Raw genomic sequence first — 27237 nt, 5'->3', positions numbered from 1 at the left:
AGTTATTGACTAAAATCTACCCACTGGTAGCAAGTATCTAAAGAGTAGGATTATCACAACAAAAATAAAAATAGATTTTTAAATGTTTTAATGTCTGTTGCAAAGTTGTAGTTAGGATGTGAGAATTATCGTTGGGTTTTATGTGGATGAACACAAAGGGGGTATTCAATTTAGTTTTTTTTCCTCCCACAAAATCTCAACCATTATTACTTCCAGTGTCAGAAAAAAGGTTAATTTTATAATACATATACTAATATATTAGTAGTACTGTTAATTCTACATGAGAAATTACATTTGTTTACTTTCTATATACAATCAGACTGCATTTTCTCATGTTGACATGAGTTAAACTATTGACAGAATATATTATCATGAGAATCTGAAACTCCTCCAAACAATAGGTCTCACCTGTATGTTTCCAGGAGATTCTTTATTAACATTATACGTCACAGTAAAGTCCCCATTCAGTAGAGTAGTTAAACAGTTAGCACATGAGCGTTGCTGATCTATTGTGGGTTTAAAAGAGACATGACCCTAAAATCAAAATAAAAATAATGTTTTCATTTACTGTTGTTGTGGATACATTCTGAACCACAATTTAACAATTAGTATGTTCAGTGTAACAATTAACTCACAGTAGCATTCTATGCATCATTTTCAATAGCAGGTACGCAACCTATGGCTTTCCAACTGTTGATCATCTACAAGATGCAGCATCCAAAACAGGTGGAGAGTCAGACTGCTTAAGCCTGACCAAGGGTTTCACAATATCATTTACCTGAAAATATCCACCGTGACCCGTTTAGATAATTATGAATGAAACTAAACTTGTGACTAGAAGCATCAAAATTACACACACAACAAAAGCAGCTTTAAGGTAAGTTCACAACATGTAAATCTGAAGTTTCATTTACTCTACTTCCTGTAAATAAAAAGGTTTTACCTTTTCTCCAGAAAAAGATGTTTTGATGGCCGGTAGCAAGTCATTTGTTACGAAAGACGCTTGAGCATCTAGAAAGCTGATACCTTGAGGCTCATGTAGATCTACTTCAATCTGAAATGTGATATAAAAAGAATGGAATTGTTTTTTGTTTGAAGAAGTTATATTTATCAAAATCTCTTATATGTACGTCTCTATATTAGAGATGATGAATTCTAATGTGAATAGAATTACAAACTCTAAAATACATAGATCTTGTGTAAATGATTTTATCTATTAATATAATTCTGCTATTGTTGTAAGCATTCCGTCGAGGAGAAGGAAGATTCTTCCAAGGACAACCAGAGACAGGCGTAGTGTGTAGGGTAAGTGTGAGTACCTTTCCTGTCCCAAGCTCCAATCCATAACCCCACCTTACATTTTGGCGTAGTCGTCAGGATGGACCCCGTAAAGGAGAATGCCCAAGAAGCAAACGACCAGAGCAACAGGACCAACCTATCGCAGGTCCACGCACCTGATCATTCCCCTGCCTACTTCCCAGCAGGAAAGTTCTTGGCTCATTTGCCGAAGTTTGATGGGCATAATATGATGTTGTCTGATTAATGAGAGAGAGTCAGCGGAGAGGCCCGCCTGTACCAGGTAACTGGAGGGCTGCAGGCAGACCTCGCACTGCAAGTCCTGGAGGGAGTCGCTCGTCGGTCGGTTATGTTGGTCTCAAAACTGGAGCGAGCAATCCTGGAGTGTGTCTTTAAGATCCTGGAAGACACCTATGGATCGGCTGTGTCAGTGTTAACAGTTTGAACGAGGTTCTTTCTTCTGGTACAGTGGGAGAACGAGACCATCCCACAGGTTGCCAAAGCCCTGCAAGAGCTGCAGGCGGAGTTGCGACGAAGGAACCTTCAGTTCCGTCAGGCCCTGCATGATCCTTACCGAATCTGGCAACATGGCCCTGAAGCAGGTGATGCTGAACATGGTGAACACAGACGAGATGCAGACATTCAGGAAAATTATGATGGAAATCATCGCAAAGGACAGAGAAGATCCATACACTATGGCCCACTATGGCCCAGCAGTGGCACCGTGCTCCAGCTAGGGACATCAGAGAAGAGTCCCACCCGCTCAATGAAGGTGGACGAGGAAGAGCGTCCCACCGAGGAGTGGAACGGTTGGGAGATCCGTGAACAAATGCAGGTGGCTGTGGAAGGGCTCAGCGCCATGGATGTGGCAAAGGTGGAGCAACTGTTGTGGAGAAGGCAGCGGGCCTTCTCGCGACACAAAGAGGATTTTGGGTGCACCACCAAGCTAGAGCGCGAGTTCTACATGGGAGAAGCTGCAGCCATTTGGGAACGGTACTGACAAATTCCTCCTGAACTCTATCAGTAGGTGAAGAACATGTTAAAACAGATGTTGGACATCCAAGTGGTTGCAGAGAGTAAGAGTCCACGGGCCGCTCCCATCGTGCAAGTGCGCAAGAAGGACAGGACTTTGCACTTCTGCGTGGATTATCGCCGCCTCAATAGCTGCAAAAAACTCCAAAGGCAAAAACAATATTCCTGCGCTAAGCAAAAAGAGATAGATATAAGATCCCAAAAGCAGCTGAATCAGATAAACGGGCTAATTGCCAAAACCTATAATAGCCACATAAAGAGAAAAAAAACAAAACAACATCTGACAGGGCTAGGTGATCTTCTAAATCAGGTTTAATATATTAAAAAATAATAATAAAACATGCATAAATTCCCAACATTGGAGACCGGTCTCTAATACAATATGAAAAATAAAATTAATAAAAATGCTCTCACTAGATAAACATCTCAAATGGCTAGAACTAAAGTATAAACCATATGTAATAAAAACACTGTGGAGATAGTAGAGTTATACGTTAGATCAGCTGGGTAGTTTCCCATGAGGGAAAGATATAAATTGGTTGATCAAATGAGGGAAACTTCAATTATAGTTAGTAGAATATTGGATGTAAATTAATATTGACCAGGGGCGGATTGGCCATTACCTTTACCGGGAAGCTCCCCGGGAGGCCGCTGGCCTAACGAGGCCGCCTTCTATTTATTTATTTTTTTGGGGTCATCCGGTGCGCATCGCGAGGCTGCCTGGTGCTGCATCACTGTGGGTCCTTCAGCGCTGTGCATCGATCAGACAGGAAGCACTTCCTGTCTGTCTGATCATGTGTGCGGAGCAACGCTGCAGAGCGCGCTGGCCCTGACACTTAAGGTAAGTGAGAGGGGGCTACATATGGGAAAACTATATGTGAGGAGGCTATATCTTGGAAAACTATATGTGAGGGGGCTATATCTGTGAAAACTATATGTGAGGGGGCTACATATGGGAAAACTATATGTGAGGGGGCTATATCTGTGAAAACTATATGTGAGGGGGCTATATCTGTGAAAACTATATGTGAGGGGGCTACATATGGGAAAACTATATGTGAGGGGGCTATATCTGTGAAAACTATATGTGAGGAGCCTATATCTGTGAAAACTATAAGTGAGGGGGCTATATCTGTGAAAACTATATGTGAGGGGGCTACATATGGGAAAACTATATGTGAGGGGGCTATATCTGTGAAAACTATATGTGAGGAGGCTATATCTGTGAAAACTATAAGTGAGGGGGCTATATCTGTGAAAACTATATGTGAGGGGGCTATATCTGGGAAAACTATATGTGAGGGGGCTATATCTGGGAAAACTATATGTGAGGGGGCTATATCTGGGAAAACTATATGTGAGGGGGCTACAGCTTTTTTCCTGCATTGCTTTAGAAATGACCCATTGTGTATTAAGTCATCATATCTAGGTTTTCCTAAATGTTTCCCCAACCAAATTCCAAGTTCTAAATCTCGCCTACTTTTGTGTTGGCCCCACCTACATTTAAGTTGGCCCCGCCCACATGAGGCCACTTCAATAATTTTTTCCAGGGCCACTTTAAGTTCCCAATCCGCCCCTGATATTGACTGAAAGAAAAATGTCTCAGATTCTCTTATATATCGGTAGCACAGATTAAAGGTATTCCGTAATACATCACACCGCTGTGGTGATTGGCATATCCAAAGTTTGATTCCGATAATGAGAGGGAGTATAATCTATATCTTACTCGTCAAGTGCGGTATTTATAACAGAGAGGTCCGTTTGTATATATCTCTAGAGTACTGGTATCATGGATCCAGATTACCTCTCAATATACCATATTGTTAGTTGTTTAAAAGTCTTAAACAGAGTCACTGTCCAAATGCTTATCCCGAATGTAAAGGGAATAGATAGTCTTACCGTCCCGCGGTGATACGGAGTAGAGATATATCCATGTGTTTGGAGATCCAAATGTGCATTAGCACGCTGAGTAGCAATAGCTGCACAGTACGGGATGTGTACCCGTTCTCCCACATAGAAGAGTCCCTGGCTCCCCTCGGCCACAAGCGGGTATTGGCAAATCCCTGTAGCAGAAAAAGGATCAGGAGAAAACAGCATTCGTAACGCCCATGGGTCTGTTCGAATTCCTTTGAATGCCTTTCGGTCTCACCGAAATACACCAGCCAACTTCCAATGGATAATGGAGTGTTGCATGTGCGACCTTAACTTTGACGCCATCTTGATTTACATTGATGACATCATTATGTTTGACCCATCCCTGGAGGAACACCTGGCGCTACTGGATCTGGTTTTACAGCGGCTAGAAGTGTTTGGTCTGAAACTGAAGCAGAGGAAGTGTCACCTCCTAAAGTCCAGCTTAGAGTTCTTGGGCCACCTCGTGTCTGGGGAAGGAGTGCAGCCTACCACAGGCAAGGTAACCGAGGTTCAAGACTGGATAGCACCCACTACCATTACAGAGTTGCGGACCTTCCTTGGACTAGTGGGCTACTATTGGCGGTTCATCAAAATCATCGCCAACATTGCGGGACCATTAAATGAACTACTCAGAGGAGCCACGGCGGGAGCAAAGAACCAAACTGTTGCTTGGGGCGCCGCCCAAGAGGCAGCGTTCAACAAGACGTGCAAGATGGGAGGGAGAGGATGACTGCCTATGCCAGCAAAAGCTTGCGGGAGACCGAACAGAACCCAGAGAGCTACAGTTTCTTAAAGTTGAAGCTGTTGGTGGTGGTCTGAGCTGTGACAGAGACATTTGCAGAATACCTCGCTGTGGCCACGTTTGAGATTGTCACCGACAACAACCCCCTAGCCTACCTGAAAAACATTAATCTAGGAGCTTAGGAGCAACGGTGGGAGGCAAGATTGGCCAAGTACCAATACAAAATGCACTACTGTCACGGTAAGCAGAATGGAAATGCTGATGCCCTTTCCCATTTCCCAGTGGAGGCCCGAGCAGGGTGCGGGGACGAAGAATGGGAGGAGGTTGAAATCCTGGATTTCACCCGAGTAAAGCCCATGCCTCAAACCCATTCTGAGGAGGCCGCAAACACAGTACATGCCATCACAGCGAGGAAGACTGTCCCAGACTGGGCTCAAGAGCAAGGGAAGGTGCCAACATCCACATCATCAGACAGTGGAAGCTAGAGGGACATTGGACTTCTACGACTGAGCGGAGTCACCTGACTTCAATGGTCGTAGACTGTTGAACAACTGGGACCGGTTCGAACAGCAGGAAGGAGTATTATACCGGTACGCATATCTAGAAGAGGTGGGCCGTCTGGTGTGGCAAATCGCGGTCCATTGTATCCAGTCAACCCCTGGAGATTCTGATGACAGATTATGTACTAATCGATGTGTCCGCCAGCGGTCACCAATACGCCCTGGTGATGACAGATCACTTCACCAGGTTCACAGTAATAGTGGCCACACGCAATCAGACTGCAGAATTCACCACCAAAGCCACCACAAAGCAGTTCTTCAGGCGGTATGGGTGTCCGGAGCGGATCCACTCTGATCAAGGTGCCTGCTTCCAAGGGCAGATGATAAAGGAGCTATGCCAGATTTATGGCATCAAACAGTCAAGGACTATCCCGTAACATTCCCAAGGGAATGGCGCATGTGAGAGGTTTAACTGTACCGTGGTGCAGATGTTGCGGACCTTGGAAGCAGATCAGCGACACCAGTGGTCAGACATCGTACAAGAAATGGTGTTGATCTACAACAACCACGTGCACCACACCACCGGGTACACCCCCATTGTTCTTAATGTTGGGCCGACAGGGCAGGATGATGCAGGACCTGTCACTCACTCCCCCAGAATATGAAGAAGGAGAGATCACGGCAAGCTGGGGGGAAGTGCAGCGGCAGCAATTGGGGGTAGCACACTACGTGGTTAAGAAGCAGATGCAGTCACGTTTGCACCAAGGTCAGGCGGCCTCCCCGGCAGGACCACTCCACGCGGGACAGAGGGTGCTAGTCTGGATGAAGAGGTCAGGCAACAAATTGAGTGCGTGCTGAGAGGTGACGCCTCATGTAGTCTGGAGGCACGTGTATTCAGATGGACCAGTGTACGAGGTGCCCGAACATGGAGATGGACGGATGCTGGTACTACCCTGGAACATGCTGCGACCCTGTTTATTCGAGTATCCATACTCGGCGGTACCAACAGCGGAGGGCCGGACCGACCCACCTGTGTAGATGGCGGATGCACCGATTCCTCCCCCTGCCGAGAATGCAGTTACCCAGGCCCCTCTCCCGGTCCCCATAGGAGACAGCCCCATCTGCCCCCTTCAAGCCACCAAGCTTGCCAGAATATCCCAGATATGCGGATTGTGTGTGATTGTGCCCTCATTTTGTAGGGACTACAAAGGACAAAGCAAAGGGGAATGTGGGATCCGGGGCCAGCGGGGGAATGTGGGATCCGGGGCCAGCGTTGCTAGGCTGCATCCCCGGCTGGTGGGTGGTGCCTTGGTGTCGTCAACCGGCAACCCACCAATCATGTGCCGCCCAGCCAGAGCTCACCCCCACGTATCCAGGCGGGCTTTTCAAAGAGGATAGGAAGTGAGAACAAAGGAGCAGTCTTTTGTGAGACACAGAGGCAGCTCTGAAGCAACAGCAGCAACAGAAGGGTTTTCCAGCAGAGTAAAGAAAAAACAGCAGTGAAGGAGTGCCACACTAGCATCAGCCACAAGGGATGGAAGAAGACTGTACAGCCGGTCCACAGGGGAGAGCAGCTGTGGAAGGACTCGCAGTGACCAGGAAGAAACAGGTAAGTGCTATTTGTCTGTGTGTGTGCCCCAGCATAGTTTCAAGCCCCCACCCCAGCTCCCATTCCTGGCCTCTTAACCCTTAAACTGGCCATTCCTAGTCTCCTCTCCCTTAAGCTTAGTCCTAGTCCACAGCCACTGCCCACAGGCCTGATTCACAGTCACAGGTCTGAACGACAGTCACAGGCCTGATAACCAGCCACTGCCCCTAGGCCACAGCCACTACTCCTAGGCCTCAACCTCAGCCCCTTGGCCTCTCTAGGTCCCCCGGCCTGTACTCCTACCCCAGGAACACCTTAATAGGCCACCACTAGCCTAACGCCCATAGTGAGTGTGTTTTATTGAATTGCCATGTGTTTATACGCTATATATTAACTGTATATTATACCGTCTCCCTCTATCACTGATTGTCGTCTTGGTTGTATCATTGCTGTGTTGTGTATCTCTTTTTTGCGAATTGTGTATGCCAGATAGTTGTCAGGGTTCGGTGCGCGAGCATTAGTTGTGATAGGGACAGCCTAGGTAGGGAGTCTGAGCTCTGTTTACAGGCATCGGTCAGCAGACAAGGACACTGTAAGACCCCAGCCAGTGAGAACCCCCTGAAGTAGCAGGGGCAGAGGAAGTCGTCGTAGTGGAACAGTATCCGTAAGTATAGTCTGACAAGGGTCTCTCTCCCCTTTTGCGTTCAGGTACTCTGCGATCCCCCCCCTTCCGCGCAGATGCCGTTGAGGAGGAGGGAGACTCTCCTGAGGATGACCAGAGACTGGCGCGGTGTGTAGGGTAAGTGTGAGTTCCTTTCCCGTCCTATCGCCCCATCCATAACCACACCTTAGACTTACCTGCTCCTGCTTCCAGGCCCCCTTCATATATTGGCAATTGGACTCCATCCCGTTTGGATTGTCACATATGGCATTGGTCAACGTCGCCTGTCTGACTCATCGCTTACTCTAGTAGTACACCAATAGATTTCCACCTGGGACTGGCCGATCCATTCTACCCTGATCAGCCTATCATCTGGAGGTCGCCTCTGGGCTATAATTTGCTACTTTACATATTTAACATTTGTATTTTGTATTTGCCATAATCTATCTGTTTAACTAAGCCTGCTGAGCCACAAATCTACACTAACTGAAGTGTTACTACTATTTCTGTTATATTGCATGTAACACTCCTTCCCTAACACACCGAAAGGGGTGGTGAAATGTTCTCTCTCTCTTCAGTGCCTCAACCTGAGTCTTCTACACAGTATTTTATGATGCGAACTGTGACTGAATCCACCATGGCTTGGCTCGGGAAGCCCCTTGTACCCAACTGCACTAACCCTTTGAATAATAATGTACTGCACACTGTGGTTGCAAACAATCAACTGGGTAGTTATTTTGAGGAAAATTAATGGGAGATTTAAATATATGGATATTCTGAATGGGATAAATAGGACACTGGGTAAGTTATTAATCAAAGACAACTGTACAGTAATAATGAATAGAAATTTAAATGTCGGGATAAGTGTTTAAACAATTAACCTTAGGTGTCCCCACAATGCCGCTTTAAATTTTGTAAAAACGATTACCACTGAATGACAATAAGATAATGGCTGACAAATTGCAGTCCATTCTTCCCCAATTGTTAACTACCCATCAGTTGGGGTCTATTACTGGCCGACACTCGGTCAAGGGAACATTTGATCGACAATCTCGGTGGTTGTGGCCTCCACCTCTTAATCCACATCAAATGTGTTTCTTAACTTAGACACTTAAAAATCATTTAATTCAGTTGTCTGGCCGTACCTCCACGAAGTCTACTAATTGCTTTCTTCTACACCTCCCCTACTACATCTCTGTTGGTCAATATTATCATTGGCGATCCTGAGTCACTCAACAGGGATTATTATTTTATTATTATTACCATTAATTTATATAGCGCCACTAATGCCACTGCACTGTACAGAGAACTCACTCACATCAGTCCCTGCCGCATTGGGGCTTACAGTCTATATTCCCTAACACACACACAAACACACAGACAGACTATGGTCAATTTGCCATTTAACCTACTAGTATGTTTTTGGCGTGTGGGAGGAAACCGGAGCACCCGGAGGAAACCCACACAAACACAGGGAGAACATACAAACTCCTCACAGATAAGGCCATGGTTGGATATTGAAATCATGACCCCAGTGCTGTAAGGCAGAAGTGCTAACCACTTAGCCGCCGGGATGCCCTCTTTTGCCACTACTTTATAATTTGGTTTTGGATACAATGCTCAGGGTTCTGCATAAATGGAGTCTCCTCAAAGGGATCAAGGTTGGCAGCAAACAGCTCAAATTGCCGGCTGAAAATATTATGATCTACATTTCCAATCAGGAAATATCCCTTAATCTGCCGAACGTCACTCGATATAAACAAGCCGCCCAACTGCACCACCTTAGAGACTGGTTGCACAATACTGACAATGACACTTGTACCATACTTGATCAGAGCTCCTTTCCTGATCTCAGTCTTATGGTGTTCCTCCACCTACACAACCCGGAGATACCTGACCATATCCTACACAATTTATTACTGTTCACCACACGTAAACTTTGGCGACAGATCTGCCACATTTATTGCATAAATCCCCATGCCTCTACTCATTTCCCCTTACTCTGTAACCTGGATTTTCAGGACTGGAAAAAGCTAGGTGTCAGTAAGATAAGACCACTGATCAATAGATCTGCACGCAAACCTATAACCCATGATCAAGCTTCTGCTATTTCCCCATTCCTTCGACCTCACCACTTGGCATTTTTTCAGTACCAACTTTAAATTAGTGCTGTTATACATAAATTCTCCCCACATGATTGGGTCAACCCACTAGACGATATAGTGTCACAGCCTGTCTCAACACATCAAGCCATCTCAGATCAGTATTCTCTGTAATGTAACCATTTTGATTATGCTAACCCTAAAACAGGTTTCTCTTAGTGGCAAGACTGCTTTTCCAACTTATCACCTGATATCGCTTTAAAAGCATTAGCTCACTCAATACGGACACTGCTAGCTATATGACCTACACAGAGATGTTCTTGAATATTTATTTTCACAATGCTTCCAGATAGGCTTATCGGACTCCCACCTGCAATAAAACGTTTCTGGACCCAGATCTGGAGATTTTCTATAACATATTTGGTGAAATTTGTCCCTCTATCCATGGAATGAGCGATCTTCGGGATTCTCCCTATGAACTTAAAGATTGGTAGAGGATGCAGGAACTTATTACTTGCAATCTCAGCTGTAGCCAAGAATAGCATACTCTACGTCTGGGCTCAGAATACTCCTCCTGTGTTCTCTATATTTCAGGAAATGCTTTATCTTATATTCCATAAGTTTTTTGACACATGGGAAAGCCTGATTGATCTGTCATTTTGTAGAATGTACTGAATAATTGATAACTAGAATCTGATTGGCTGCTATAGTCAACATCTCCACTTTTTCAAACCCGCAGTTTAGTAAATATACCCCTAAATGTAAGTTCCTACTACTATCTATAATTTAAAACATGAAATAAAATGGATGTAAAATTACCATATGATTATTTTTTTTGCTTTAAAATTGTATAGCATACTAGCAGAATACCCCGCGTTGCCCGGGATTTAAAGAATTTTAAGACACAACTGTGTTACAAAGTGTTTCTCTGAGTTTGAAGAGACCAGTTACTGGATGAAGTGGCATTAAACCATTCCCAATATTTAACAAATGATCAGCAAACTGACCGTCCATTGTGTTGCCATGCAGAGAAACTCTCATATTTGTGGTTAGTCGCAAAGTGCGAACATGCCTGCAAAGATGTGATGATTTAAGGCATGCATTGATTTCATCCGCCATTGTTCCTTTTGGAATGACTGGCAATGTTTGTCGAAAATCTCCAGCCAATACAACAGTGACTCCAGCCATTAGTAAATCATTGCCTCTTAAAAATTGAAGTGTTTGATTGAGGGCCTGTAAAGCATTTTTGTGTGACATGGTGCATTCATCCCATACAATGACCTGACATTGCTGCAGAATCTGAGCTTTTTCTGTTCGTTTAGTGATATTGCAGACGGGAGTTTCACTTCGGGCCAGATTAAGCGGTAACTTGAAAGCTGAATGTGCTGTTCTTCCACCAGGGAGCAAAGTTGCAGCAATTCCAGAAGAGGCCACAGCAATAGCTATCTTGGAATGTACTCGAATTTTAGCAAGTAACAACTTGATGAGAAACGTCTTACCTGTTCCTCCGGGTGCATCCAGAAAAAATATATTTCCCCTTTTTTTTGGAACCCTTAGGAGTGCTAGGGGTGTCTTGCCCGCACAATATTTGTTGTCAGACTGTAATTCATATGTGTACCAGGTTTGGTGTAAATTGTTCCAGACATTCCAGAGTTATGGTCGTTTTCGATGTTTTTTAGGTGTTACCCCGCTCGCCACCCCCACCCTTAGGAGTGCTAGGGGTGTCTTGCCCCCACAATATTTGTTGTCAGACTGTAAGTCATATGTGTACCAGGTTTGGTGTAAATTGTTCCAGACATTCCAGAGTTATGGTCGTTTTCGATGATTTTTAGGTGTTACCCCCCTCGCCACCCCCACCCCGTAATGAATTTCAATTTTAAATTTTTTTAGTTGCCTTCGTCATGTTTTAATACACTCGTATGCAAAATTTCATGATCTTCGCTTGAAAAATGTGGATTTGTATAGAAAGACAGACAGACAGAAAGACAGACAGAAGGACAGAAGGAAAGAAGGACAAATTTTCTCTTTTATATATTAGATACTGTACCTGGTAGTTTTTGACAAGTGTTTTTGGCTGAACTTTGATGAACATTTCATATTTTCCAAAATGACGTTTCAGCATTTCTTCATAAATCAACTCAAAATTAACTTTACTTTGTGACGCCACATTGACTGACACAGTAAACTTTTCGGTCTTTCTGCCAGAGGCCCTATGAAAAACAACCCATTATTAATTTCTTATGTGATAGTTCATAAGTAAAATAACATTACATCCAGTACAACACTGATGACCACACAGCATGTTGAAGTCAACTCATAGAGATAGTGGATAGGACCATGAAGCTTTCTAGGATTAGAGCCTAGATAGAGGAGACCATCCGGTTCAATCTTCTGCTGATGTCCAAGAAGATAAGAGACCCGTTGATTTAAGAGGTTAATCTCCTTATTAAAGTTATTTGGCCTATCACAGACATCATTAACGACCGCCTTAACAAATTTAATGCATTTTATGGAGCCCTTGACTCTTGCACTATGAGGCCGATACTTAATTGTTTCCTTCTCCCACTGTTGCTCATGAATCCACGATGGACACAATATCTGGTGTGTTTATGGCACTGGCCTGGACCCTCACCCCTTCTTTTTCCATTTTTCATTACCTTGTATAAACCTCCCCTCCTATTCTGTCCCTTCTCTTGAACGCTGTCTGATTTTTCTGTTTTTTGTCACTGTTTACTGTCACTATAGTAGTGGACTTACTATATCTGTGATATGTTGTCGGTTTAGTTTTTTTTTTTAAGGGTTGTTGGCTGGGATGCTTTGACATCGAGTCCTTTCCACTGTATAAGTGACTACATCGTCTATCTCTTTTTCCATTCCTCTTTGCTTTTGAATACCTCTGTAAAAACTCTAATAAAATGCATTTTAAAAAAAATAAATAAAGCTATTTGGCCAAAGCAATTCTAACATCTCATGGACCAAATAAAATATATTTTGATTAGGTCATAAAGGAATATAATTTTTTTTTTTTTTTTTTAAACAAATATTTTATGAAAGTTAGAAAATACAAACAAAACAGGAAACAAAAGACCCCCCCAAACCCCACCTTAAAAAAAAGAACAAAGAAAACCACATACCCAAGGCACAACAATACAATAGCATATCCCATGTTAATTAAATCAGCTAATGCAAGAAATGGAAAAACCGATCGCTAATGAGCAGAGTAGAAATCCCCAGGGGGTAACTAATCAAGGGATAGAAGGTGAAAGAGACCCTTCTTAGAAGCCATAGAGCACGGGCCTCAGGGGCGCACCCATGGCAGGTTTCCTAGTCCCCAGAAACCCCTGTCCTACCTGGGGTGCCGCATGCTTACAGTGGCTGGCCCCTCTCCCGGGACCAGCCACTACTGCTTGTAGCTTGCGATGGATTGTCTCCCAGTCAGTCCCCTGCTGTGTGAGCACAGCTCTCTGCTGGCGGTTTGGCCCTGCTCCTTCCTCCCACACGGCCAGCATGGATGTTATGCAGGAGGCAGCAGAAGAAGAAGGTAAGAATGTGTGTGTGTATGTGTGTGAGTCTATGTTTGTGTCACGAATCAATGTAGAAATACAGCCACGGAGCCATGGATAAGGTGAAAAAACAAGCAATGTTTATTGCTGGAGAGTATAACAGATGATGAAATAATGAGCTTGCAGAAATTACCAGATATACAGCAGTTGCAGGTAAATGGGAGATGAGGAATGATTCCAGGCAGCATGTACAGGGAAATGCACAGGTAAGTCCCATGTTCACATAAGAAACAGGTCAGCAGAATGTATGTTGAGAAAGATCTCCAGCAGCATAAATCCAGGAGCACAACAGGAGGAAGTGACCACAGAGTATAACATCAGCATGTGACAACAATAACCAGCAATGAATGCTGGGAGAGACAGGTTTAAGAAGGTACACACCCAGGTGCAAGGAATAATTACAGGGCAGTTTAACCCCTGATACAAACAAGTAAGGCACAATATCAGCACCTCTGGTGAATAGAGGTACTGCAGCAACACATAAAAAGAAATACAAATAATAAAGTCCAGGAGGCAGGTCATTACAGTTTGTCTGTGTATATGACAGCTCACATATCTGTGTGTTTAATCCTGTGTGTTTGTGTATGTGTGTGTGTGCTTATCTGTGTAAATGACAGTTTACATGTCTGTGTGTTTGATCCTGTGTGTGTTTCTGTATGTGTGTGTCTGTGCTTATCTGTGTATGTGTCAGTTTACATGTCTGCGTGTTTGTGTATATTTGAGTCTGTGCTTGTCTGTTTATGGGACAGTTTACATGTCTATGTTTTTGATCCTGTGTTTGTTTGTGTCTGTGATTATCTGTGTATAGGACAGTTTACATGTCTGTGTGTTTGACCCTGTGTGTGTGTTTGTAGCCACGCCCCTACACATGCTGGACACGTCCACTGGTATCATGGCGTGGAAACCCCCCTCCTTGATTCCTGCGTATGCCACTGGGTCTCTCCTCATTTCTGAAAACTCTGGTAAATGAAGTAGACATGTGCACAACATCAGAAGCTTTAGGACAGCAATAGGAACAAGTGGTGCTTCAAGTTAATAAAGAGAGTTCAATGCTTAAACATCAGAATGGGGCATGCTCACATGTATAGAGATATCCAAACCTCCTCCATCCCAACTCAACACAAGTCATCATTAACAGTTAGTGCAAAGGAAAATACCCAGCACTGTCCTATGTTAAATATCAAATGTGAATGGTGCTGTTGCTGCCTCTGGGGGGAGGATAGTATTCCTATCGTCATAATAAACTAAAATCAATGTTGTCACTGGTGCTCCACTTAGTATCAATATATGTTTTGAAATTAAATATGGGTTATATAAATTTATTTAGCAATGCTACAACAAACAAGTGTCAATAGTATAAAATTGCATGCAATAGATATAGGTATATACCATATAGAATACAAAGAAGTCTGTGGTTCTGAATAATATACCACGTCCACAACCCAATAAAACCAATAATAATATGATAAAATCCACGAGTATGTAACGTCTCAGCTGAAGATACGTTATTCAAATCGTGCTTAATCTGAAATGTCACAGTCCAATATCAAGAAGAAAGGATCAGCTGCTTCCAAATCACTTATGTGAGTAAACAGGTATACGTTGGTGTTTCTGGAAGTCTGTGAAAGTGCCGAGTGTCGCTGTACATGTGCACTGAGAAATTGCTTTACTTCCAACATGGGGATGTAACTCATAACTTCCATATTGCTCTGATGAAGTGTGAAGTGCAAACTTCCCTCAGGCAAATCTTATCGATGTCTCGAGGTGTCAATTCAGTCTCACTAAAGCGTTTCACTTCTATAACTGAGGCTTCCTCATTAACAGTTAGTATATAGTACAGACTTCACACATGATACAGCTCATGATTAAGTTGTTGCACTGCCCATGCCGATCCCTAAATTTTTTAAAATGTAGAATTGGAGAAATTGTTCCAATGACTGGTTGACTCTTTCTGTTTGTCCATTTGACTGTGGGTGATAGGCAGAAGACAGACTGATGTTGATGCCAAGGTGGTTGCCGAAAGACCTCCAAAACTGAGCGATGAACTGAGACCCACGATCAGAAACAATATCTTCAGGCAAACCGTGGAGACGGAAGATATGACGGATGAATAATGATGCCAGAGTTTGGGCATTGGGTAGCGCCCCCAAGGTGAGTTGTAATAGTGGTGTCTGTGAACACACTTTTCCGCCTGGTAGAGGACCTCCATCCAGACCACAGACAGTGATGGGCGATTCAAGCTTAATGATAGGTATTCCCAAGGAATGGGCAATGTCCAGATCCAGAAAGTTTCCAGCAGTGCCACTGTCCAGGAAGGCAGAGACAGGAGCAGATTGTGCACCAAAGGAGATAACCGCAGGAACCATGAGTGCATTTTTGGAAGATATTATTTGCAAGCCTAGACGAACCTCTTCCACGTTCTCTAGGCTTGCTCTTTTCCCGATTTGTCTGACTTGTTGGGACAAGCTTGGAGAAGGTGCCCCCTGTTTCTACAATACAGACAAAGACCTAAAGTACGTCTCCGGGTTTTCTCTTCTGAAGTGAGACGACAAGCACCTAGCTGCATGGGCTCAGCAGCTTCATAATGTACAACAGGAGGAGTAAGAAAAGAACTTGAAGAAACAGAGGTGTCCCGCTCGGCCTTCCTTTCTTTAAACCTGCGGTCAATCTTGATGACCAGTTGCATGAGATTCTCCAGTGTAGCTGGTACTGGATATTGCACCAGGGAATCTTTTATTTGTTTTGAAATACCCGAACGGAACTGTCTTCGGAGTGCCGGGTCATTCCACTCACTGTCTGTGGACCAGCGCCTGATCTCCGCACAGTATTCCTTAGCAGTGTGGCAACCCTGTTTCAGGGCCCTGAGATGTGATTCAGCCGAGGCGACTCTGTCTGGATCATCATAAAGGAGTCCTAGGGCATCAAAGAACGCATCAACAGATTGGAGTGGAGGACTTGTGGGAGCAAGGCTAAATGCCCAGGATTGAGAATCACCCTGTAGAAGAGATATAATGATGCCAACTTTTTGAAGTTCCCATCCAGATAAACGACACCTAAGGCGGAAGTACAGCTTACAACTTTCTTTAAGGTTGCAAATAAGTTTCTATCTCCGGAGAACCGATCCGGCAGGTTCAATTTAGGTTCAGCAGTACCAGACAAGGGAGCTTGCTGGGTTTGTGAGGTTCTGGCAGATTCCTCTTGCGCAGAAAACCTATGTGACAGGCCTTGGACCATCTGAGATAGCGTTTGGATTTGGCTCACCAAAACTTGAGCTGGGGAAATATTTGTTCCGCTTTCATCCATGGGAATAGTTTCCCACTCTTCATGGCCGGTTATAATGTTACGACAACCAGTGCGGCATAAACTTATAGAACTGGAAGAAGAGGTCTTCACCTTTAGCAGCCGCCTTTCCCATAGAGACTGGTTATGCACACAGGTACTCAGATGCCCCTAGGTCTTGAACTCAAAGTAGTATAAGTTTATACTCACACGGCTGCGTACAGGTACAGAAGATGACAAACGGAAAAGAGGCAAGCCAGCGATCTGCAGACTGGACGGAGCATCGGAGGGGATGTCAGGTATCAGCATGGTCAGGGTCACAGGCAACGGTTCAGAATCCGGAAAAAGGCAATATGTCAAGGTCACAGGCAATGGTTCAGTGTCCGGGTATAGGCAATATGTCAAGATCACAGGCAATGGTTCAGAATCAGGAAACAGGCAATAGGTCAAGGTCACAGGCAGAGGCTCAGAATCCAGGGACAAGTAATAGGTCATACAAAGGTATAGATTGTTGAGAGGTAGCTGGGATATCACCAGAATTGGCTAATGTAGAGGATTTTGAAACCTCTCCAGGCAAGCTGCCATAGCAGTGGACTGACTGGACTTGCTCATAACTGAATATAAGGGTAGTGGAGAGGTGGAATACAGGATGACAAACAAAAAGTGTAGATGTCTCTGCAGAGGCTGAAGCCTGTACAGGAAGCAGGGGCATTGTCACCGATGCACCAGGTGGGTAGCACTAGTACAGTAAGGAGGCAAATTGCAACACAGGGGACGGGAGCAGCCCACAGCCTGTTGGGGCACACAAGGCAGAAAAATAATTCCTAATGTTTGTACTCTGGATAGAGGTCCTACACAGGTACACAGCAGGGAGAAACTGCACTAAAAAGCACACCTGCAGTAGATGAGGCAAGTATCCACAAATGGGGTATTCTGACACCAGTGCACCAGGGTGGAAGTACAAATATAACAGGTAAGCAACGGTGCCACAAAGAGTCGCTCAACTCCACGGAAAAACCTAATAACACAAATGAGGCTGCAGCACAGTTAGATGGTCATGGAAAGGTGACAACTCCCAGCAGTCTGTCACAATAAGTAGCCAGGTGCTATCTCTGGAGGCAATTTCACAGGTAAACATTGTGAAATGCAGTGATGTGGTATTTAAATGTAAAAGCCATCCAGCCAGAGTCACTTTCAGCTTCCCCATGGAGCCCTCAACACTGCAACCAATCAACTCTATGTCCAGGTGATGGGTCACACAATGGCAGCGATTGTGGGAGGCTATATAAGTATCAGCACCTGTTGGTACAGCCACCCCCAATGTCAGAATAATGGACTCAGCACTGGATTCGTTGCTCCCACTCTTCAGCCTGCATAGCTACCAGGAGGGCTTAGCATTAGCAAGTCGGTTTTAATTTGCACTGGAGCAGCGGAAAAGCAGTAGGGGTCAGAATATCCACTTTGATGCAAGAAGATCTAGGTAGAACTGGAGATCCAAGAGAGACGATCAAGAACACCCAACTCCACGCTCCTGCAGGCTACTCCCACCGGATATCATTCTTTTAGTTTCATCCTGAACTACAATTTATTTTTCTGATAGTGGGTGCATATCTAACAAAATTTTTGCACAAATCTTCACTAAACTTTCCCTGTAAGTGTATTAAAATTATACCATGGTATCAAAATGAATGCTGGACCCAATACTAGCAAAACATAAAGTTCCCGATCTCACACTGAGTAATTGGAAAGTTTTTTATACATTGTCCAAATCAAAAAGCGTGTAATCTGCTATACAAATGTAACTCTTCACATGAAAGGGGAAGATGGAGAAGCATTTCCAAACTGTGCACAAAATGTATGGGAGTAATTTTCTAGAAAAGATATAACTACAGAATAGAGTTAAAAAAATGACAACTTAAGTTTCAACAAATATTTGTATTAAATCAAGCACAAAAAGGCTGCAACAAATGCATTATTCCAGTTAAGACATATACTTGCAAAACGGGACAGAAAAATTGTCAAAGAGGCATGTTTATATACAGCAAAAATATTGTTCCAGGCTTTCAAAAATAAAATTTAAATAGTTTCCACACTTAAGGATAGTCAGCTGTCAAGAAACATTGTGAAATGACACTGTGAAATCATGGCTGAAGATTTATTGGAGCAACTGAAAAAAAGATGCCATTGAGTGTAGTATTTTTTTTACAGAGAATGGTGCTGCAAAACATGTAGCTTTTCTTAAATGATTCCAGATGGGGTCCATAACTATAACGTTAATCTTCTTATTATTGTCTTGCAATAAAGTAATTGTATAGGTATCTTAACATTTTGTAAGAGAGAATATACACACATACTATGTTGATTTGCCTGTGTTTTAGCCAGCAGAAAAAATTAAATTTTGTTCATACATTCCAAAGGCGGGGGTATTTGCAAGCAAGCTGAAGATTTGGGGAGGTTCACAGGCAGGCCCTGGTAAATGAGAACAACAGAGGACAAAGACAAACAGGGGATGCAAGTAGAAAGTGCTGCTTGACAGGCTGATTAGCAGTCACTTCTCCTGATGGACAAGTTCAGGACATGCCTTTGTGGATATCATTAAGTCTCCACAGACTATGCTCTCTTTGTGGACCCACATAATGCAGGAGGATTTTGAGAATAGTCCCTACCACAAAGTTTAGAGGAGTGAAGAGTGTGGCTCAGCATCAGGGATTGCAAATCATAGTGACTGTGAAAAAGATGCTGGTGAGGTACAATACTGTGTAGTTTGCACTGTTGTGTGAACACCCTGGTATTGTCACATTTTACTGAATGCTGTGTTTTATATATAATAAATCTTTCACCCACTATTTGCCTGGGTGACTTATTTAATCCACACTGTGATACTGCTGACTCAGTATCCTCAGAGTTAGTGGTAAAAATGGTTTACATATGAAGTATTGTTTAGGTTTGTAACCAAATTGATTAGCACCTTTGTGTACCATTGTAATTGTGTTTTCATTTGAACTTGCCTGAACCAGGTTTGGTAAAGCAGCAACTGGGCCTATATGTTCTATTTATGCATTGTTTCCTACCTCAAACATGGTTATTTGATATTTATTTATATTTAATGACAAAAATGAAAAATGTCTTAAAAAAAAGGTGGGTTTACACCGTGATCATGTTTTGTTTGGTTGGTGGGGTGCTAGTGTTCCAGGGTCCATATTTTGAATGAAATCAATTAACTTAGAACTTTAGTTATATGGGGCTTTAGCAGCAATACATAAATTAGTAGCTCACCATACAGACTGTACTAAAAGTAGATCCCATGTCACAAAACTCTGAGCACTCCTGGCCTAGAAAATGTAATAGTTTACTGGATAGATAAAAGATTGTGTCCAGAAGGTAGTTATCAATGGCTCATAATATAACTGTACTTAGGGTATAAGTGATGTAACCTAGGGTACTATCCTGGGGTCCGACACAATGTCTTCTCCTTTCAAAGGGACTTTCATAAATATGGAAATTGGGTTGCAACTAGAGATGCTCACTGACCCCCGTGTTTTGGTTTTGGATTTGGATTACCTTCGGGTTTTGGTTTTGCCAAAACTGCCCTTGCGTTTTTTGATTTTGGTTTTGGTGTTGTTTAGCCATTTTTTACAAAATTCCATTTTTTAGGCTAAAATCACATAATTTAGGTATTATTTTGTACCTACATTATTATTAACCTCACTAAAAATAAATTCCAGTGATTTCCATTCAATTTTTACCATCTCACAGGCCACAATATGCTTTTCATACACCAAATACTGCAGCGAGCTGGCTGGATGATAAGCTACAGAGCAACAACACAAACACACTGCAGTTTATATCACATCTAGAAAACTTTGCCACACACCAGTGTCACAAACTCACAATAGAAAAGTAATACAAGATGAAATTGTCCTTGTGGCCTCTCACCCACCCTTATGTTGGATCTTAAAAAGGACATGTACACTTGAACAAGCCAAGCAGTTCATCCACAAGGAGTGCCACTTTTGTGGCTGAAGTACTTATTTTCTTTCGTCCCTCAATACACAAGATAACAATGTCACCCACAACTAGCAGAGGTAGCATGTACAATTTATCAAGCCAAGCAGTTCATCCATAAGAAGTGCCACTTTTGTGGCTGAAGAGTAAGTCCAACATAGCCCTCCCTAAACAAGCTAAAAATGGACTTGTTAGAGTAATGGCAGAAATACACATCAGTGCCAGGAAATATTAATGGTGCAAGATGAAATTGTTCTTAGGACCTCACATCCACCCATATGTTGGATCTTACAAAGGACATGCACACTTTAACAAACCAAGCACTTCAGTGACAAGGGCTGCCACTTTTGTGGCTGAAGTGCTTGGTTTGTTTGGGCCCCCACTAAACAAGCTATCGATGCCCTAAAGGCAGGTTAGGCCAACAGTGCTGACAAATGATTTCTACACTGCCAAGATGTTGTCATCATCATCTTCAGCATCATCCTAACCCTCATCAGTGTGTACATCATCATCACAGACTATTAATTCATCTCCGCTGGAATCCGCCATTACAGAAGTGTCAGTACTTGGATGTATTTGCTGGTAAAGGCCTTCCTCGTGGAAGATGTAGTTCATTTTGATGAACATCATCTTTTCCACATTTTTAGGAAGAAACCTCCTACCTCGATCACTGACAAGGTTCCCGGCTGTGCTGAAAACTCTTTCCCAATGTCATGGCTTGTGCAATACGCTTGTATGGCTTTGCACTGTTCCTCCATCCTCTGAAACATGTGCAGGGTGGAATTCCCCCTTGTTAACACCTCTTGCTTAAGTTGGTGGCAGGGCAAATTAAATAGTTCTTGGAGCTGCTGCAATCTCCTACATGCTGTGGCAGAATGCCGGAAAAGTCCCGAAATTTTACAGGCCACAAAAGAATTTCCTGCACCTCACGGTTATTTTTCAAGAAGCTCTGCACCACCAAGTTTATTGTGTGAGCAAAACAGGGAATGTGATGGAATTCACCCCGCTGTAATGCTCGCACAATATTGGTGGCATTATCAGAAATGACAATGACAGATGAGTGTCATGGGCTACTACAGTAGCCTTTCCTCTGTACACACTCATCTATTCAAGAGGCTCTATTATCATATATCTTATACTTAATGTAGTTTGTAGACTATACTAGGGTTAAAAATATACCATGTTTGGAAACCTAGGTGAACATATATTCCTTCAACCAATTTTCCATCTCTCTTTCAGAATCTATGGGGCAAGTTTGTAGATGATGTACTGTACTGTTGTTATGTATTTTCAGAAGATAACATAGGGCCTGATTCATTAAGGATCTTAACTTGAGAAACTTCTTATTTCAGTCTCCTGGACAAAACCATGTTACAATGCAAGGGGTGCAAATGAGTGTTCTGTTTTGCGCATAAGTTAAATACTGGCTGTTTTATCATGTAGCACACAAATACTTGATAGCTTATTTGTACACTGAAATTTAAAGTTGATATTTGTGTGCTACATGAAAAAACAGTCAGTATTTAACTTATGTGCAAAACAGAACACTCATTTGCACCCCTTGCATTGTAACATGGTTTTGTCCAGGAGACTGAAATAAGAAGTTTCTCAAGTTAAGATCCTTAATGAATCAGGCCCATAGTTCTTCCTGTTCTTAGATCTTTCTCTAGAAGGTCCTGATTATGCCACCAGATAAGCAAAATAGAAGAACAGACATCTAGACAATACTTGTATTCTAACCTTGTATGACTACATATTAAGTGTAGATGATGATCAACTTCTCTACTGCCCCAGCTATCATATACCACAATAGTCATAGTACTGATATATATCATATTTCACACTTTCTGTTTTTAAAATGTTGGCGTAACCGGTACATTATGGCCAAGCATCAATCACAGGACCTTGGGATATGTACAGTTATCTGTATTTCATCTATATCTGTTACTGCCTTTGACTATATGAAAATTAGAAACAAAAGAAATAATAGTGTTCATCTTGAAGAAATGCTCCCCATTCATACATTCATTGCATAGGAAAGAGCTTAAAGTGTCCATGAAGAATTTTAAAATATCTACTAGTAACAAAACAAAATGGATAGCCCACCCTGCAATATTCCCATAAAGGTTTACCTGACAAGTCCAGCTGTTTGTCCCCTCGAAACGGCTTTTTCATACTGTTTCTTAGCAACTTCCTTTTCCTTTATTACTCCGGCATATGTTACTCCATCAATTATCCTGCAATAGATTGATACAGTCAGTTTTTACATATATAGAATGTTAATAAATGGCGAAGAAATGTGATCTGTTTTATAAAACACTTTCTGATACTACCTTTTTAAAGCTTAAAGCTTTAGGTTTCTTTACATAAATCAGCCTGGTTTGCTTTAAGATATATTTACCAACTTTAAAAATCTCAAGTGGAGAGAACAATTGGGTGTCACTCTGCAAATTGCAACATTTTGACTATGACTCCCATGGCAAATGCTGCGATGTATCATAGTGCAGTGGGGGCAGGGCCGAAATGAGGCAATTTGTGACAAATTGCATCACTGGGACCTCAACATGCCCACTTCACTAGGAATTTAGAAAAAGACCTGCTTTCCCAGGTGTTCCGTGAGAACTACCCAAATTTCGTGAGTCTCCCGAATATTCCACGGGAGTAGGCAAGTATGCTTTAAAAGTGTTTTGTTCATTACTTTTTTCTGTAACTATTAATGATTTTCATTTTGTTAAGCGTCACGTGAGGGATGAACTTGCTTTACAAACTCAAATTAAATTAACTGATGTAATTTTAACTGAGGATCCGGATGAATTGTGCAGAGTAGTGACACTATATTTTGCTCTGTAACACAAATGGGACAGCTATAGAATGCTCTGTGAAATAGTTATGCCAAGTGGATGAGGTGCGTCTTAGGACTTCAAAGGTTATGTACCTAAAGGCTTCAGCTGTACTCAAGGTGCTTTTTAATATAAAGCTTTTTTTCTTAAATATGCTTATAGTATACTGTGACAGAGTCAATGGAAGGAGGCTAAATGACAGAGGTAAATGTCCCAGGCTTCCAGCATTGTGTACATTAAAGCACCAGGAAGAATGTGTAGATGTGGGGGTAAAGCTTCCCACAGGGTATTTCCCTGCGGTAACAAAACATGGTAAGGGTCCATGGTGTTATGTATGGAGAAAGAGAAGGATGGGCTCCATACATAAAGCCCAGTCCAGGTCTTCTGGCCTGCCAGTCTCTAAACAGACTGATCAAGAGATGCACCTGTGAGGTGCCTGTGAAAAAGCAGCTAGAATATGTAATCATTGTCAGACCTGGGGAGGAGGTTAGTTGCCTGCTGAGAGACTCTGCTGTGGTGAGCAATGATATGTTGAATGTGTGTTTGGACACAAGGGCCAACACCTGAGAGAGGATGTGGTTAAAATGTATTAGCTAGTAGCCAGAAGGCTACTGGCTAGCTAGTAGCCAGAAGGCTAGGATTTTGATTATGTTTTGTTTTGCTTGCAAGCTGGTGCATAAACTAGCTCTGGTTTTTAACCGGAAACCTCTGGACTTGTGTGGTTTACTGCTGCTGTTCATCACCATCTTCCCCAGGAGATGGTACCTGCTCCCCTGATGGTGTCACAATACACACACACATAAGCAAAAACACGTAAAACATTTGCAGTACTTACATGCTGAAATTAGTTATAAAAGCTGATTTTGGCAGATCCACATCGAAGAAGGCTTCTTTTGATATATTGGCTCGATTAACAGCTCTACTCGTGATGACATTATGGGCAAATCGAGAAATCACTTTACAGTTGATATCTATACTGTAGACTTCTATATCATCTAAAGGCTGAATAACACAAAACAGTTAATTTAATGTGAAGAAATTATTACCGCTTACAGAAGTTTCAGGATAATCTATATGGAATGGGAAGGTTTACTTTTGTCTGTGATTATAGCAATGCACTTTCTTTACTTATGTTTCTCTTACAGAATTACCTCACTGGTCGCTATGCTGAATTTTAGTACTTTTGTACAGGTCTATGACATGACAGGAGTTGATGTTAATGTTGGTGAGTGAATGACTTCCCTTTTTTCTGGGGAACTTACAAAGGACTCTGCCTCATCAGCAATCTATGATTCAAGTTGAATTGGGAACACATTATTTTAAAGTAATGTTTCTGCATACTTCCTTCACAAAAAAGCATATTGCGGTTGTAACTTATTTTATTTATTTATCTAAAAAAGCAAATTGTAATGTAGTTTCTAACAATTGACAATGTTTACTGCTGCTTGTTGGTTTACCCAAATATTGTATCAAAGTCAATTCCACATTCTATGCAATTTTTCAACCAATTTAGCAAGAATTGATGTGGCATTAATGTTGCCTTTTCAATTAAATTTTCTTAAAAAAACATTGCCAGCTCAGAGTAGGCAAAATGTATCATTTTATATGGGGAGTCATTGGCAACACATTGTCATTATATTCATAGTTTTCTTTCCTATACCACAACTGGTACCTTCAGCAGGCCAAATTAAGGTTTTTGTAAAAGATTCTATATAGGGGCTTATTGTAGATAGGTGGGGTTTGTAATTTAGAATCAGTACAATACCAGTAATTTAACAACAATGGACTTATCCTTTTTTCTTTTTCTTTTTTACAGAAAATGGATGTTGCTCTCTTCTCATTTTGCTTTATCGCTATTTTTTTACTTATTTTATGCTATCTTAAACTGACTTGCATGATTATGGAAGTCACAAAGTTGGTTTACTCTGCTGAGGATTTTAAATATGTCATTAAATTGAACAAAAAATACTGAAAATAATATTAAATGGTTTTTAAAAAGGTAAAACGAGATAGGTAGCCAGTTTTTCATTCCTTATTAAACAGGCATCTAGATATAAATACAGCGGTTGCTGGTGTAGAGTTGCTCCTAGGCTTGAAAAGTAAGGATTGTGATAGCATGGTGTATAGTAGCACAGTACAGTAGAAAGATTTATTTTTCGTATAACACTACTTTTTAACTAATCTACTGTACAATCGATTAACTATAGTGTGTTGTTATCACATAAATAATGCAATAGTTTTTTTTATTGGAAATTGAAATTTTAGTTAAAATAAATACTATCTTTCCATGTCAGTGTCCTTCCCCTCCTGAGTTCCTAGGATATTAGAGTTCCTTCATTTTTGAGCAAACTTGCTTAGTTTTTTAGCTATACACATACACTGCGCAAACTGTATTCTACGTCATAATTTATTGCCTGTGCACTTTTTGTTGCTAATTTTGGACTGAAATTCATAAATCTGTAAAAGGGATCTTTATTTAGACTAGATGGGACTAGGGCATAGATCAATGATATGGCCCCTATGCAACACATACAATGAATCTAGAAGAAAACTGACACATGAAGTACAGATGGACAAAGAGGCAGAGAGATGCTACAGTCAATGTTCCCCCTAATTACTAAGAAGGTGTCTGCCTCATTTGCAAAGTGCACTTGTCCACCACAGAACAACTTGGTGTTTCATTGGCAGTGTCAGACTGGGGCATGAAGGGTCCACCAGGGAAACCAGTGACTGAGGCCCACCTAATGCCATGTAGCACTGCAAAGGGGGTGTTGGGGAGCCTGGTGCACTTAAGACATTTATTATCATTTTAGACAAATTTTAGACTAATACACAGGCAAAACTGTGTGCACTTCTGTTAGATGCTTGCAGTTCTGCCTTCACAAGAAGTACAGTATGAAGTGGGACATACCTCCCAACTGTCCTTGTAGTCGGACCAAATACTGACTAAGCTGGACAGTCATCCAAATTCGGGACTGCGCCACCAGATTCAGGACAGTTGGCAGACTATCCTGCTCTCTCCTACCTGTCATGCCACTTCCACCACTTGTGTGTCTTCAGATCAGTTGCTGCTTGTATGGATCCTTGGAGGCCTTATTGGTGGGGAAAAAAATGGGTACATGAAATTTAGAAAACTTCAACCATCCCGACATTAAATCAACAGCACCCACATTTAATAATGAGGCCTCTATCCAGCCCAAACATTAAACTAATTGTATTCCCATTTAATAAATAAACCTTTTACCCTCCCTCCAAGCAGCCCCAGCAATAAATTAATAGCATTTACGTTTAATACAACCATTTCCCACGACCATTCCCGTCATTAAATAATTAATATTCACATTTAATAGATAGCCCTCCTCCCCGCACTCAGCCCCACATTCAATTATAGACCCAAATCCACCCCAGCATTAAATTAAAGATACCATCACCCCATCTTAATTTAATAGGCCCAAACCAATAAATTAAATTGCACCACTATCAACCCAAAAATAAAATAGCATCCATTAAATAATTAGCCCCCACCAAAACTTCACCATTAAATTAATAGCCTACCTTCCACCCATGTACTATTAAGACAGCCCCCCATTCCCTCACAAATTATAGCAGCCTCCTTCCATATAGTTTAGCATAGGCAGCACCCCCCTCACTCTAGTTTAGCATAGGTAGACCCCACTCCCTATAGTTTAGCATAGGCAGCCCCCCTCAATATAGT

The 27237-nt window shown here is 42.2% G+C and overlaps 1 protein-coding gene across 2 annotated transcripts in view; it reads right to left on the bottom strand.

The window, feature by feature from the left end:
• The window catches only part of LOC142099559 (inter-alpha-trypsin inhibitor heavy chain H3-like), a 246255-nt gene that overhangs the window by 62966 nt on the left and 156052 nt on the right, over positions 1-27237 (bottom strand). For both annotated transcript variants that reach the window (XM_075183103.1, XM_075183104.1), the window contains exons 3-7: positions 24358-24524; positions 22815-22919; positions 11883-12045; positions 944-1054; positions 409-534 (exon numbers count right to left, since the gene is read on the bottom strand). In XM_075183103.1, coding sequence (XP_075039204.1) covers positions 409-534; positions 944-1054; positions 11883-12045; positions 22815-22919; positions 24358-24524 — 672 coding nt within the window. The remainder of the gene's footprint in view (positions 1-408; positions 535-943; positions 1055-11882; positions 12046-22814; positions 22920-24357; positions 24525-27237) is intronic.

This window comes from Mixophyes fleayi, chromosome 8 (assembly GCF_038048845.1).
Source record: "Mixophyes fleayi isolate aMixFle1 chromosome 8, aMixFle1.hap1, whole genome shotgun sequence".
In the NCBI taxonomy this organism is placed as follows: Eukaryota; Metazoa; Chordata; class Amphibia; order Anura; family Limnodynastidae; genus Mixophyes; species Mixophyes fleayi.
This window is presented reverse-complemented; position numbering and strand designations above follow the sequence as displayed.